We start from the raw sequence: 15,116 nt of genomic DNA on the forward strand, positions 1-15,116 counted from the left end.
TGCTTCTACTATAGTTCTTGAATATTAACCAAGCAGCATGGATCTCATTTTCAGCCAACTCCTCATTTCATGCTACACCTATAAGCTGTCTCCTGAGACAGCTTGTATATGTAGCATAAAAACTCATTTTCTTTACTTCCAGTTGCTATTTCATTATTCCAGTCTATACTTCCATAATTAAAAGCATCCATAATGATCACCCTTTTCTTATTTGCTTGGCTATGTAGATTATACATCTCGTGGTCACTACCCTCCATATTAAGTCTATAACAACATCTAAAGTACTTCATTCTATTCAACTCTATTTCATACTATACTGCCTCAAAACCATTGCCAATATTTCGCTCTTGCATTTCTACTCTGGATATAACTCTTTCTGTCATCCACAGCAACCACCCCCTTTTCACCCTTTCTATTTTTCAGAAACACATCATACCCTTCCATCTGTATTCCTGTCAGGATGTCATCTTCATCCAATCATGTTGCACTTATTCCAACAATTTTTGGGTAAACTCAATCAATGCAATCATTTCATTTGCCTTGTTTCTTATGCCTAGCATTTGTATACAAACATTCCTCCTTGTGCCTGGATCTATAGCAAGTTTCATTGATACCACTTAACTTGAGCCATTTCATTTTCTCCTTATTCATATTAGAACCTACTTCAAATTCAACTATTTTTTCTTGATCCCAAGTCATCCCCTTTCCTTCCTGTCTACACATGCATTCATATCCTCTTGGAGCATCAACCTTTCTCAGGCTGTGTTCTCCTGTCCACCCTGAGCCTCCCGTTTTCCCTGTTTGTTTTGAACACTTTGTTCTCTCATTCTCTATACTCATGCTACTCACTTCTTCACTCATAACCACCTCTTCAATCTCTCCTTCCTTCCTTACTCTCCCACTCTTTCACATTGGTTATACAGGAAAAGAATTAGCAATGACAATAAAATGATTTACCATCAGATACTGAGGTCAAAAAGGACTATGATGTGTTTACCTTCAACTGACGAACGCCTCAATAAAGGTTGAAACTGGTCTTGGTATTGACCTTACCATTAATGTATAGCAACATATCCAAAAGGAAGTGTGCTTTGCATTATGGAATAAGGAAGTGATTGATGTGAAGCCAACAGCATCTATACAAGTAGTCACAAAGATACTTCATGCACACACTTTGTTTGCTTGCACTTAGGTAAAGGATTAACATAAACAAGAATGTAATTTCTTGGCAAGTGTAATTTAATTTAGGAGAGCTTATTAAGAAGAGGTCTAGGGAGCTGGTCAGATGGTGAAGGAGTCCTGGTATTCTGGTGGTAGATGGATTGTCTTTGTAAGGTCATTGTTAATGGCAAATATCTCAGCACCTCTGCCTGCCCAATAAGTGAAATTAGAGAAGAGAAGAGAAGCCAGTTTGTGCAGTAGATAATGAAGCCCCTGAGGAAGATAACTTCACTATTTGAGTATTCAAAGAAATCAGAGAGTGGCTATCGTGGTTTGGAGAGGTATGGAGATCGCAAATAAATACAACAAACTTTTCATTAGAAGTAGAACTTTTCCTATCAAAAAAGAAATTAACCAGGTTTATTTTGAATAATTTTGTCACATCAACCAGGACATTTCTCTTACTTAGAACCACGTATAATAGGGTAGAAAAATTTTACAGAGATGAACAGGTTTTGTTCACATGGTTAGCCTAGTGGTTATGCACTTTGCAACCATATGCATGGGGAAGGAGTGTCCTAGGTCCGATTCCTGTCGACGAAGGGAGGAGCTAAAGGATCTTCCTCAGCCATAGCCAAGTTAGCCGGTCTTGGGCGTGGACAGCAGGGTTTTTCATCCCGCAAGCAGGCAAACCGGCCTTGTGAACACACACGGATACAGTCATGAATATCAACCTTAGGGGATGCAGCAGAGGAGTGGCAAACCAGCTGCATTAATATGCCAGTAACCCCCTCAGTAGAAGGGGACTCAATCCATCCTAGATGGATGAGAAGGATAGGAACAGGTTTCTCCACTGTCATAACATGATATGCTTAATCCCCTTCAAATCCTAATGACCAGATCTGAGCACAGAAATCCAGATTTGGTCTGATAAAAGCTTTACAGAATGGGACCAGCACACTTTTTATCTCTTGTGGTGAATGTTTTCCTCAATATTGCCAAATTCTCTGAGATGGTTTTACAACCTTCGCAATATACAACTGTGGAAAGTGTATACTCATGGTTTTCTTGTAATGTAACTACTGTTAATTCATCATCTGCTGCTTCATGTCATTTACACTGGAAATAAACAGATTATTATTATTATTATTATTATTATTATTATTATGTGACACCTCCAGGGAGTCCAAAGACTCATCGTGGGAGGGCACTCTACTCTATTTCACTAAATACATCACCCTCTCTCCTACTATGACACTACACTGTCAATGCCATCTATCACCCATCATCACCAACAACAGTATTTTTTGTGTGTAAATTGCATGTGTTCTGAAGTCCAATTTGTCTGTACACGGGATGAAAAACTCAGGTTTCCAGGTGAAAAAAACCCTGCTACCTCTGTATGAGATCGGCTAACCTTCAATTAACCTTAACTCACCTTCAATACTTAAATACAAAATCAACGTAATAATAAAGAAATAAACAGCAACTTAGTTGTTGTTATAGAACCAATTCTTGTGAAGAATTATTGTGTTTTACTCTATCATTCAGGAATGAAGAAATACAGACATTTTTTGTAGTTGTCATAGAAAATTAGATAGTGGTAATCTGGTGGTACTTTGTATGTTGGCACCTTGGTAAAGGCAAGTACTTATAAATAGATATCACATTTTATTTGATCCTTTGACTGATCAAAAGTGAATGCACTGCAAAGGTAGTGAACACAACCCCAGAAGACTGTTACAACAGTAAGGAGGACAATAATCATCAGAAATAAGGGCATGGTAGTTCATTCTATAAGGATTTGATCATACTACAGGATGATCATAAAGTCGTGCAACCAAAAGTTTAAATTTGTACTACTTGTTTCCAAATTATTATAATCATTCCTTACACTACTGAATGTCACCATCATATTATTACAAACTATTGAAGACACCGAGTTCATTGTGATGTGTACAGGTTGTTCTCAGTGTAGCTTTGTTCATTGTGGAAGTGAAATGTCTTTTTCCCAGCTGCAACTAATTTTATTTTTGGAAAGTTATTTCGCTAATCATTCTTATACATGTGTTGCCGAGGAATTTCATGAGAAATATCTGGGTACAGCAGTCCCTCAGAAGTCAATGATAACAAGATTAGTGCAGTGCTTTCGGGAAACTGAATCTATTGCAGACAGGAATCACCCCAGAAGACCCTCCATTTTGACTGACGATAAAATGGATGAAGAATAGAGAGCACTGCAGTGGTCCCCAACAAAAAGTCTCAGAAAATTTGCCATACAATCATCAATGTCATACAGTAGTGCTCAGAAAACTGCGAGATCGCCATACTTTCATACATATTATGTGCACTCAGTCCATGAACTGAAGGACCCAGATAAAGGCAAATGAATTCTTCTGCAGATGGTAATGCTCATTCATTAAAGAAAGTGGTATAGAGATGCTTGATACAGATATCTTCAGTGATGAGGCCTGAATTCACCTCAGTGGTTATGTGAATAGTCAAAACAATAGGATTTGGTCATGTGAAAATCCACATGCTTTTCATAAAAAAGTTTTGCATTCTCAAAAAATTGGAGTTTGATGTGCAATATCATGCCATCATATAGTGGAGCCCATTTTCTTTGAAACAATTGTGAATAGTTCCATCTACCAAGACAGCGTCACTGATTTCGTGGCACTCCTTGATGTCGGTGAACACCATTGTTGGTTCTAGAAAGACAGTACCAAGTGCCATATGTCGAATAGCACCATACATTTTTTGCAAGAATTTTTTGGTGACCATCTTATCTCAAAAGAATTGTAGTCTCCAAGATTACCAGATTTTTCCTTTGCAGGCATCACAAAGGTGTTGTTTATTGAAATAATCCTCACACACTGGATGAACTAAAATGAGCATTTTAACAGTGATTGAAAATGTCCGTGTGCAGGTGCTTCATAAAGTGGCATCAAACCTAGTAAAAAAAGAATGAGCTTGCATTCATGAGGGAGGTGGCCACTTTCAACATATGTTATAATGAGGTTCCTATTCTTCCTTTGTTATAAAGATCCAATTATAACCTGTATTTGTAGCTGTTTCATTTTTCATATAGTTGTAATTAACCTTGAAACAGATATGTGTTATTTCTGGAATGCACGACTTCTACAATCACTCTGTACATCTAGGCTAACCATGCATAAATCTGGTCTTTAGGAGAGTAAAAATGGGTAATAACAATGATATCAAGAATGAAACATAAGTTACAAGGATAGACTGAAAATGTAAAATCTGCAAGATTTGGAAGACAGAGGGGATGACATGAGAGATATTTCAGCTGTTGAGTGGTTATTTGAATATTGCAGTGATTTTTCAAAAATGGCAGAATACAGAGAAGTGAGAAAGATAAGGGTAATGTCTGGAAGCAGTATTACAAAGCAGGCAGTGGATAAGAAAAAACAGTAGGCACAGGTATTTTTGTTTACGAATAAATATAAATAAAAATACAAAAAAAATTTAAAAAATTAATAAAATTAGGGGAAAAAATCTTTAGCCCAGCAATAATATTAACATAAGTTTACACTATTTTAAGTGTGAGGAATCATATAAAACATTTAAGAAGTTGTAGATACTTTTTAGTGGCTAAAGCAGATCTACTATAGTGATTCTTGTAGCACCATGGTTGTACTGTGATGATGATAATAAGCTAATTTGTCAATGTCCAATAACTTGTACTTGTGGATTTGAATCTGGCTTACTCTGGTAATGATATGAATTTACACATTTGGTGTATTCATCTGCTGATGTGCAGAATTTTTTTAAATATACATGTGCAAATGCACTATTGTGTTACTCATTTTTAACCTTTATCTTGATTTTATTTTTGAAAAATTATACAGACTTTAAAATATATTAAATTTAAATGCCTTAAATATGACCATAAGAGAGACAAAAATGCATAGTAATATATGAAAAACAAACCTGCCCATCTTCAACCATATACAGCCAGTTATAAAGCCAATCCACTGACAGAAGACTTGGTCTTTTGGAACTGCTAAAAATTATTTCTGCATAATGTCTTTGATTTGTTAATCGATATATATGTCCAGAAGATTCAGAAATGAAAATAACTCCTTGCTTGATATGAAAAGCAACACCTGAATGAAAACAATAAAACAGTAACATATATTGCATTCCATTTAAAAAGTTAATTTTTTACATCAATCTAACAAAGAAAAGTTTTCGAAACTTGTGATGAAAAGATGTCAACTTAAGATTTTATTGTTTTTGAGTAGAATGGAAAGATTAGTTCAGGTGAAAAATCTCTGTGTGTGTGTGTGTGTGTGTGTGTGTGTGTGTGTGTGTGTGTGTGTGTGTGTGTGTGTGTGTGTGTGTGTGTGTGTGTGTGTGTGTGTGTGTATGTGTGTGTGTGTGTGTGTGTGTGTGTGTGTGTGTGTGTGTGTGTAAGCACTATTCATGATGTCCAATGGAGAAGAAACAAAGGCATAAGGAGGAAACGTTTATCTCCGAAATAAAGAAGAGTGAGTCAGTAAGAAAGGAGTTATTAGCCAATCTGCTCACTTTCAGGAAACAAAAATTTTAAGATTCCTAGTAAGCCATCACAGACCAATAGTATTTTAAGGTAAATCAAATTACAATTTTGATTTGCTAAATGCTAAACTAAGAAAGGTTAACACACAGGTAAGCTGGTTATTATTAAATACACAGGGAGGTGAAAAGAATCTTTCTTTGCAAAGTAGCAGACAGGATTGCATTTCAGTTGTAAGCTAGATTGCCTTCATTCCATTAGAACATAACCTGGAATATTTACATATTCCAATGTTAATTAGTATTGGAGTACTAAATGAGAAGTTTACTAAATGAGAAGAAGGAATAAATTGCATGCCATCAACAAACACAATGGCATTCAGCATTTCAGTTCACAACATACTCTGAAGTCAATGCATGCCACTCACCAAACAGTTTCCAGGCAAAGAACTATTTCCTCACTCACTTGCTCACACCATCTTTATGCAGCTTCCAGAAACCCTCTATACCATCTCCCTCAACTCTACAAAAAACTATTTCACATTCTGGTAGCAACTACTCCCCAGCTCTCCACTTGCCTTCTATTCATAGAGGACAAATTGAGAGAATGAAAATTACATTCCCTCAATTGGTAAAGATAAATCATTTGTTATCTTTGCCAATTTTTGAGAGATGTAGAAAGATAAATTTGTGCATGGCAATATCAATATTCTGTTATTTAAATTTTGTTGTAGGATAGATGCGACTGGTAGACAGTGTTTCTAATCTAATCCAATCGTGTGGCCTCCTCTTTTCAGAGGATTGCAGCTGATGAACAGTCCTTTTCCATTCCTCTCTATCTCTTGCTTTTGTAAGAGTCTTGCCCATCCAGTCTTTAATGTTGTCTTTCCATTGCAGTCAGGGTCATTCTCTTCCTCTCCTTCCCTCCACCTTCCCCTGCAATACTATTCTGGGGAGCTCTCCAGAAGAACCCCCTCATCAAATATCCTGCAAATGCTATTTTTCTTCTTTAAATACTAGCCATATAGTCTCTTTTCACTTGTATCTTTTAAGAACCTCTTCATTACTCACTCTTTCAGTCCAGCTGATACGATCCATTTTTCTCAAGCACCGCATTTCAAATGCATTCAATCAGTCAGTCATCTCCTTATTGATCATCCAGGACTCACATCCATATGTCCCCATGCTCCAGTTCACTGTCTTGAGGATTCTTATTTTTAACTTTTTGTTCAGATTTCTGTTTCCTAATATATAGTATATTTGGAAAAATGCATTTTTCCAGATATACTACATATTATTATATGTAGTATATTTTTGCATTTTGCATTTTTAATTCTGTTCTTAATTTCATTGTTAGATCTACTGTAATCTGTTATCCAGTTCCCAAGGTATTCAAAACTTTTTACATTCTCTATTCTTTGTCCGTTCAAAGTGATTTCCATCCCATCATTTCCTTTCCTTGAAATCTTCATCAATTTTGTCTTTTGAACATTTATTTTCATTTTATATCTCTAATTTCCAATCCTGTTCAATCTATTCAAAATTCTTTGCAAACCTTCTTCTGTTTCACTCATGAGTACGATATCATATGCATATCTTATATTATTTATCAGATGTCCCTTTATCTTTATTCCATCCTTCAGGTCTTCCAAGGCCTCTCTCATCATCCATTCACTATAGACATTAAAAAGAAGTAGGGACATCCCACACCTTGCATCACACCCTTCCTTATCATTCACCTTGTCATAGTGCATCCTACATACTGAATGAATGAGGGAGGGCTGGAAAATATGGGATTTAACCAACCAGATTGTATATAAGAATGAAATTTGGTCAACTAAATTCCAAATTTGCCAGCCCAAATTAGCATGTCCATGGATCACCTGTTCAATAAGGTCCTCTTGTTTTCATCAGGGAACCAAGGAAAACTATGAAAAGTCAGTTACTGGAACACATCCCATCTCAACATCAGAGTTCAAGATTGGTACCATCAACATAAGAAACATCAATGGAGAAGAAATACTGCTTATGTTGATAAGAAGAATTGGATAAGTACCACATCGACATAATAGCTGTAAGTGAAAGAAAGAAAACAAAAGCAGATGAGATCTTTCTAAATATAAAATGTTATATTTAGGCAATAACAAAGACAAGAAGAAGAAGCTATAGTATTCAACACAAAATAGGAGGATAACTTGAATGGCAGGAAATATCAAACAGAGTGATGTAAGAAAATATCAGAATGGAGAACTGGCAATGAGACTTATTTGTGAATATTATTAGTTTATTATTATTATTATTATTATTAATATTTGACCTCCATAGAGTCAGAGACTCATCGTGGGAGGAACTCACTACTGCATACAATGCTCATCCAACCACATCTTAAACTGATTCAATGTGTCCACATCCACAACACACTCAGGCAATGCATTCCACTCACCAACAACTCTCCATGCAAAGAACCTGCCTCTCACTCGCTTGCTCACAACCTCCTTATACAGTTTCCAGCAATTGCCTCTTGTTCTAGTCCCCTCCCATTCTATGAAAAATCTCTTCCATGTCTACCTGATAACAACCCCTGACCAGCTTATATGTCACAATCATATCCCCCCTCTTCCTCCTATTCATGAGGCTCTGCAACTTACATTCTCTCAATCTGTCCTCGTACTCCACATTCCAAAGACTGTGACTACCTTTGTGAATTTTCTCTGTACCTTTTCCAACATATCCTCGTCACCATGAAAAGCCGGTGACCAAATCTGTGCACAATAATCCATATGAGGCCTGATCAAGGCCTCATATGGATTATAACAAGGCCTCGCAATGGAATCATAACTTCTCTATTTCTGCACGTCAGGGTCCGCCACATCATTGCCATTAACTGATGTGATGTCTTCACAACTTGTGCAATGTGGTCCCTAAATTTCAGGTCCTTGTACACCATCATTCCCAGATCTCTCATCTCCTCTACTTCCATTAAAGTTTCCCCACCAAGTGTATACTTTGCATCTCATTGTTGCTTACCAAATTTTAAAGCCTTACACTTTGCAACATTGTACTGACAGTTCCACTTACCTGCCCATTCATGCAATCTATTCAAGTCCTCTTGTAAGGCATTAACATGCCTGAGTGTGCATTGCTCTCCCCAGTTTTGCATCATCCACAAACAGCTGGATATCACTAGTTAAACCCAACCCAATATCATTACCATACAAATTGAACAACAATGGCCCCAAAACTGACCCCCTGCAGCACACCGCTGGTAACCTTTCCCTTTTGGAATACTGCACCCCCATATACAACTCTCTGATACCTATCCCACAGCCAGTTGCCGATCCAACACAGAAGTCTGTTATCCAATCCCATCTGTTTTAATTTATTTTAGAGCTTGTCATGTGGCAGTCTATTAAAAGCCTTTGTAAAATCCAAGTACATCACTGTATATGCATCTCCCTTGTCTAAGGTATTTGTCACCTTGTTATAGTACATAAGTAAGTTAGTGAAACATGATCTCCTCTTAACAAACCCTTGCTGATAACCAAAGAGAATACTGCTGTTATGAACCCATTTCTGTATCCTACTTCTCACCAATCTCTCTCTCTCTCTCTCTCCAGGACCTTCACCACAACTCCAGATATATAGACCAGCCTATAATTTGAAGCCACAGCCTTATCACCACTTTTATGCAGTGGAACAATTTTATCCTCCTTCCACTCCCTTGGAACCTGTGCTGTTGCAAAACTCTTATTAAACAGGCATGCCAATGCTAATGCTACTGCCAGTATCCTGGAATATTTCCCTTAAGATGCGTGGTGATATGTCTTCAAATCCTATCACCTTATTAACATCAATGTTATTTATTTCCTCAAATACCTCCTGCTCACTCACAGTTAAGCCATCCTCTCCTATGTCCTCTACACTTAAGTTCTTCATGATTCCACCCCGATCAGGATGAAACACCCTTATAAATTGATCACTGAATACCTCAACAATGTCTTCTGCAGCAGTTACCATTCTACAACTTTCATCCCTTAACTTCATCTTTCCATGATCATTCTTCCTTTTACTTGCCACATATCTAAAAAACTCTCTAGGGTTTTTCTTAGCCTGATCTGCCAATTTCTGCTCATACTCTACTTTTGTTTCCCTTACTAACTGAACAAGTCTCCTGGCTTGTACTTTATGTTCTTCATGTGACTGATTACCATTATTAATCATTACTCATTACCATTATTAATCATTACTCATTACCATTATATGGTCCACATAAAGTTAAATTAATGAAGAAGTGGAAGAAGTTTTCAAGGCAGCTTACAGAGCAAAAAAGTAAAAACTCGTCCTTGCTGCAGATGTAAACAGAAGAGTAGGAAATGATTACCAGACATGTTGGGCAAAATTTGGAGAAAAGAGCAAAGCTAATCATAACAGTAAGTAACTGCTGGATTTCTGCTCAGGGCATGGACTAGTTATCACAAATTTCTTGCATCTTCTCTCACATGGAGAAAAGATGCAAGAAATAAGAAGTCTTATTGACCATGTTATTGTTGTTAGTGATGTTTTCCCACTGGTTCAAGACAAAAGAGTATACAGAGAATTTGACATACAGAGAATAGGGCTAACCACCTTATCCTCGATACGATAGTGGTTAAATATAGAAAAATCCTTGATACTGCAAGGTAAAAGAGGGAAGAAATAATAAGAAGAAAGAAGTGTATGCAAGAAAGTTTTAAAATGAATCAAAGTCGAGCAGTTTTCAAATTTAAACTGTAGACTAAATACACAACCATTACTCAAGAAAAAGATGAAAGGGTTTGAAAACAAGAACTAAATCTTGGAGTTTCAGTGACAAACCCTGAAGAAAACATTGAAAAAAGAAAAAAGCATATCGAAAGTTCCTGGCAAGTAAGTCATCTTGTGCTCTTAGAGAATACAGAGAAAAAATGTAAGAAAGTGAAAAACTGTGTAAAACTAGCTAAACAAAAGTAATGGGAAGATTTTGGTAAGAACATAGACAATAAATAGGAAGATAGCAAAATATTCTGGAAGCTACTATGGAAATGCTTAAAAATGGAGGAAAACATATTATACAAGGGATCAGAGATGATTAAGGTGACCTGAAAACTGAAGATAAAGATAATCTAGATATCTGGAATAATTACTTTGAAAGACTGCTAAATTAAACAAGCAGTGACAACATGATGGCAGAAAACATTCAACAGGAATGGAATTAGGAATACATATCAATACATGAAGTGGATAAAGCAATCAAAAGCCTGAAATGTGAAACGGCAGCTGAAGTTGATAATATTTGACCCAAAATGCTCAAATATAGAGGTAAAAAAGTTTTACAATAGCTGCAGCACACAATTCAGAAGGCTTTGTTAGAGGATCGAATTTCAGATGATTAGAGCAGAGCTCATGCAGTACCCATTTATAAAAAGGTAAATACAACTGAATGTGAGAATTAGAGGTATTTCCCTATTGAATATTCCTGGTAAGATTTATGCAAGTATACGTGAGAAACTTCTAAGAAAAATTGTGGAAGGGAAGCTTGGTGAAGTTGTATTAGGACAGAGATTGTCAGTATTAGATTTTCACTTTAAGACAAATAGTTAAGAAATCATGGGTCTGTATAGAACAAGGGTCTGTATTTAAGTTTCATAGATTTGTAAAAGGCAAGGTGCCAAGAAGAAAGGCGTTAAAAAAAAAATGGTGTCAATTGGACACTGTATTAAGCAATACTTATTCTACATTTGAGTTGTACATCAAGAGTTAGAATTGAAGGAGCTACAAGGAGATGGTTTAATGTTAAATCAGGAGTAAGATAAGACTGTACATTATCTCCACTATTATTCATCATCTATATAGATCACATTATGAAGGAAAGTGATAGTAAACCTGATATCATAATTGGAGATGTTAACCTCGACTCATCACGTTATGCCAATGATGTTATACTCCTAAATAAATCCAACACAAGTCTGTAGGATTCCCTAACCAAATTAATAATGTAATGTAATGTTGTAATAAATTGGGTATGAAAATCAGCAATAAATGACCAAGACAAAATAGGCAGAGGAGACACTGAAAACGTCAACTGCATCCTGAATGGAGAACCAATAGAAGAAGTAAAATATTTCAGCTATTTAGGCACAACTTTTAGTGAAGATAGTAAATCTGTTATTGTTGGAAGTCAACTGAATAAATATTCAGTAGATGGAATAAGAGAGAAATAAGTCAAAATATGAAACTAACTGTATACAAGACGGTGTTCAAACTAATTTTAAAAGGCAAAAATTATGGCAAAATACATAGATCTTTGAGCTGAATTGGAAATAAAACACTTGATAAGACTTGAGACTCTCAATATGGGAGTTCTAAGAAAGATTAGGAAAATTAATAGATGGAAAAAAAAATTAGAACAATAGGAAAGAGAACTTGTTAACATTCAGGAGTATGTAAGTAGAGATAATCTAAGGTAGTATGGTAACTTAAACAGAATAGGAAAGAAAATGTTAGCAAAACAACAAGTCATTTTTGGCAGGATGGCGGGAAAAAGACCCAAAGGAAGACTAAGATCTAGGTGGACCGATAGAGTATGAAATGCCATAGAAGAGAAATATAAGATCTGACAATTACTAAAATAAAGAGGCAAAAGGCTTCAGTTCAGCAATGCAAATTTACATAAACAAAGTGGATATTAGAGCCAGAATTATTTTAAATCTGAATGTAGAAACTATGAAACTTTCATAAGTTGATCAGAGAATTTGTGGGAACATTTTCTGCATCCCTGAGATGCCTTAGTGTGGACTACTTAAAAGACAATGGCACTGCCCAAGCATCTACATATTCTATATATATTCCATCTATATACTGTATACACCTTTTATTAGTCCATTTTGATAAGGTTTCACTGGACTGACTGCTTTTTCAAATTGGTTGGTTCTCTTCAGAGACCAGGCAGAAACTTTAAGAGAGCAAAAACAATTTTTTTAGAAATGCATTTTTCATAAGCAAACTCTCAGTTGGTGTGTAAAGGTAATTACTAAAATAAAGATCCAAAAGGCTTCAGTTTTCAGCGAGGCAAAAATACATAAGCAAAGTGGATATCAGATCCAGCATTATTTCAAATACATTCCTCAGGAATGCCAAGGAAAATATTCCCGCAAGCTCTCTGGTCAACTTACAAAATTTTCGGTTTTGAAATAATGCTAGATCTCATATCCATTTTGCTGGTGTAATTTTGCATCACTGATCTGAAGCCTTTTGGCTCTTTATTTTAGTAATTACTTTTATGCACTGACTGAGAGTTTGCTTACAAAAAATACATTTCTCTGACATTTCAAGTTCCTTAGTACTGAATGAGAGTTTTTGCTCTCTTAAGGTTTCTGCTTGGTCTCTGAAGAGAGCCAACCAATTCAAAACAGCTGTGAGGCCAGTGAAACCTTATCAAAATGGACTAACAAAATGCAAATATATATATGCTTGGACAGTGCCTATGTCTTTTAAGTAGTCCCCACGAAGACAACTCGGGAATGCAGAGAAACATATTCCCACAAGCTCTCTGATCAACTTATGAAACTTTCATAGTTTCAACATTTGGCTTTGAAATAATGCTAGATCTAATATCCACTTTGCTTAAGATCTGATAATACTGGAGTCTTGACAGATAACAGATTAATTTGGAAGAAAATTGTTTATAGGAAATTAGTAATAGTGTAACCTTTTCGTGTAGTACTTAATATCTTGTACACCCCTTGAGGGTACATATCAGAATTTTGGAAAAAACTTATATTACTATAAAGCCAAGGGAGAACAAAAAAAGAGAAAAAAGATCCATTTACTTCTAAAATGGCAGAACTAGTTTCATCTTGCTGGAAGACCTTCATTGGTTGCAGAACATAGAGAAAAAACTATAACAGTACTTGCATACAAGTACCATAGGATTAAATTAAAAGACTGCTGTCATTTGAAGGGATGCTGATCTAACTACATTGTGGAACCTGTAAACAAGGTTAGTCTTGTGTATACCCAGCTGAATAGCACAGAAATAATAATCAGAAAGGTTGTAACTGAATTTCGCATTAAAGTAGATAGAGTTTAATAACAATTTCTGCTGATTCCAAAACTTTTCTTTCAAGCTCATCATAGCATCTATATATGATTTCTAATCTGTTCCAGTTCATTGGGTGTGTGTGGTGGATTAGTTGTTGTTGTTGTTGGGATCAGCAGAATTAAGAAAATGAATGAAAAGACATAAGTTCTACCCAAGTTCAATTGTAACTAATATTACCTATTCATGCTCTTCTATATGCTGCTCAATCAATTGTTCTGTTTGTCCCTAATTCTCCTAATCTAAGAAACATTTCTTCCAAATTAACACAGTACCCCTTACCAATTTATATGACTCAATCATAGCCAGCCCCCTTCCTACTCATTAAGCTTCCCAAATTCCATTCCTCAATCTGTCTTCATATCTCACATTCCATAGACCAATTATCACTTTACTCGATCTCTCCACTCTTTCTAACATATTAGCATCATAAAAACCAGGTGACCAAATCCATGCACATAACTGATATAAGACCTGATAAAAGCATTATACAATGGAACCATAACATCTTTATTTCTGTATATCAAGTTTTGCAACATCATTACCATAATCCAATGCAATGATATCAAAACTTGTGCAATGTTACCTCGGAACTTCAGGTTCTTGTCCCCCATCCCTCCCAGATCTCTCTCTCTCATCTCCTCTACCTCCTTCAAGATTTCTCCATCAAATGTATACTTTGCATCACATCATTTGCCTACCAAATTTCAGAACCTTACACTTTGCAACACTGACTGACAGTCCTGTTCACTTGCCCACTCATAATTGATTCAAGTCTTCCAATGAAGCCACAACTGCTTGACTTCTCATCCTTCCTTGTCTCCAGATATGCATTATCTACAAATAGATGCATATCATCAGTTACAGCTGATATTATCATATAATATACATTGTTAAACAACAATGGTGCCAAAACAGGCTCCTATGGCACACCACTAGTGACTTTCTTCTTTCAAGAAACTTCATCCCTATACACAACTTTGATACCTACCTGACAACTGGTCACCCACTCACTGATCTAGTATCCGATCTCATCTGTTCCAATTTAGTTACCAACTTACTGCGTGGTGATCTATCAAAAGCCTTTGGGAAATCTAAGTATACTACTAAGATACACTTTGAGATTTATAAAATTTGGTACTAAGACAATCACTTTTCTTCTCCCAGAAATTATTTGGGAGAAGAAAAGTGAGGAGTTACAACAGCATGCATTTATCATACAGAAAGCAGGCTAAGAAAAGAAAAAAGAAAAAAAATTACTAAATCAATATTGGCTTCCAATTTTATAAGTTATCTTAATCACCATAAACAAGTG

The 15,116-nt window shown here is 35.9% G+C and overlaps 1 protein-coding gene across 1 annotated transcript in view; it reads right to left on the bottom strand.

Annotated features, from left to right (window-relative positions):
• LOC150094345 (proto-oncogene tyrosine-protein kinase ROS-like) overlaps window positions 1–15,116 on the bottom strand; it is a 719,271-nt gene that overhangs the window by 500,076 nt on the left and 204,079 nt on the right. The window contains exon 11 of the mRNA XM_090412445.1: window positions 5,119–5,294. Coding sequence (XP_090268571.1) covers window positions 5,119–5,294 — 176 coding nt within the window. The remainder of the gene's footprint in view (window positions 1–5,118; window positions 5,295–15,116) is intronic.

Source organism: Typopeltis vanoorti, chromosome 22 (genome assembly GCF_054136105.1).
Source record: "Typopeltis vanoorti isolate ZY-2024b chromosome 22, IOZ_Tvanoo_1.0, whole genome shotgun sequence".
Lineage (NCBI taxonomy): Eukaryota > Metazoa > Arthropoda > Arachnida > Uropygi > Thelyphonidae > Typopeltis > Typopeltis vanoorti.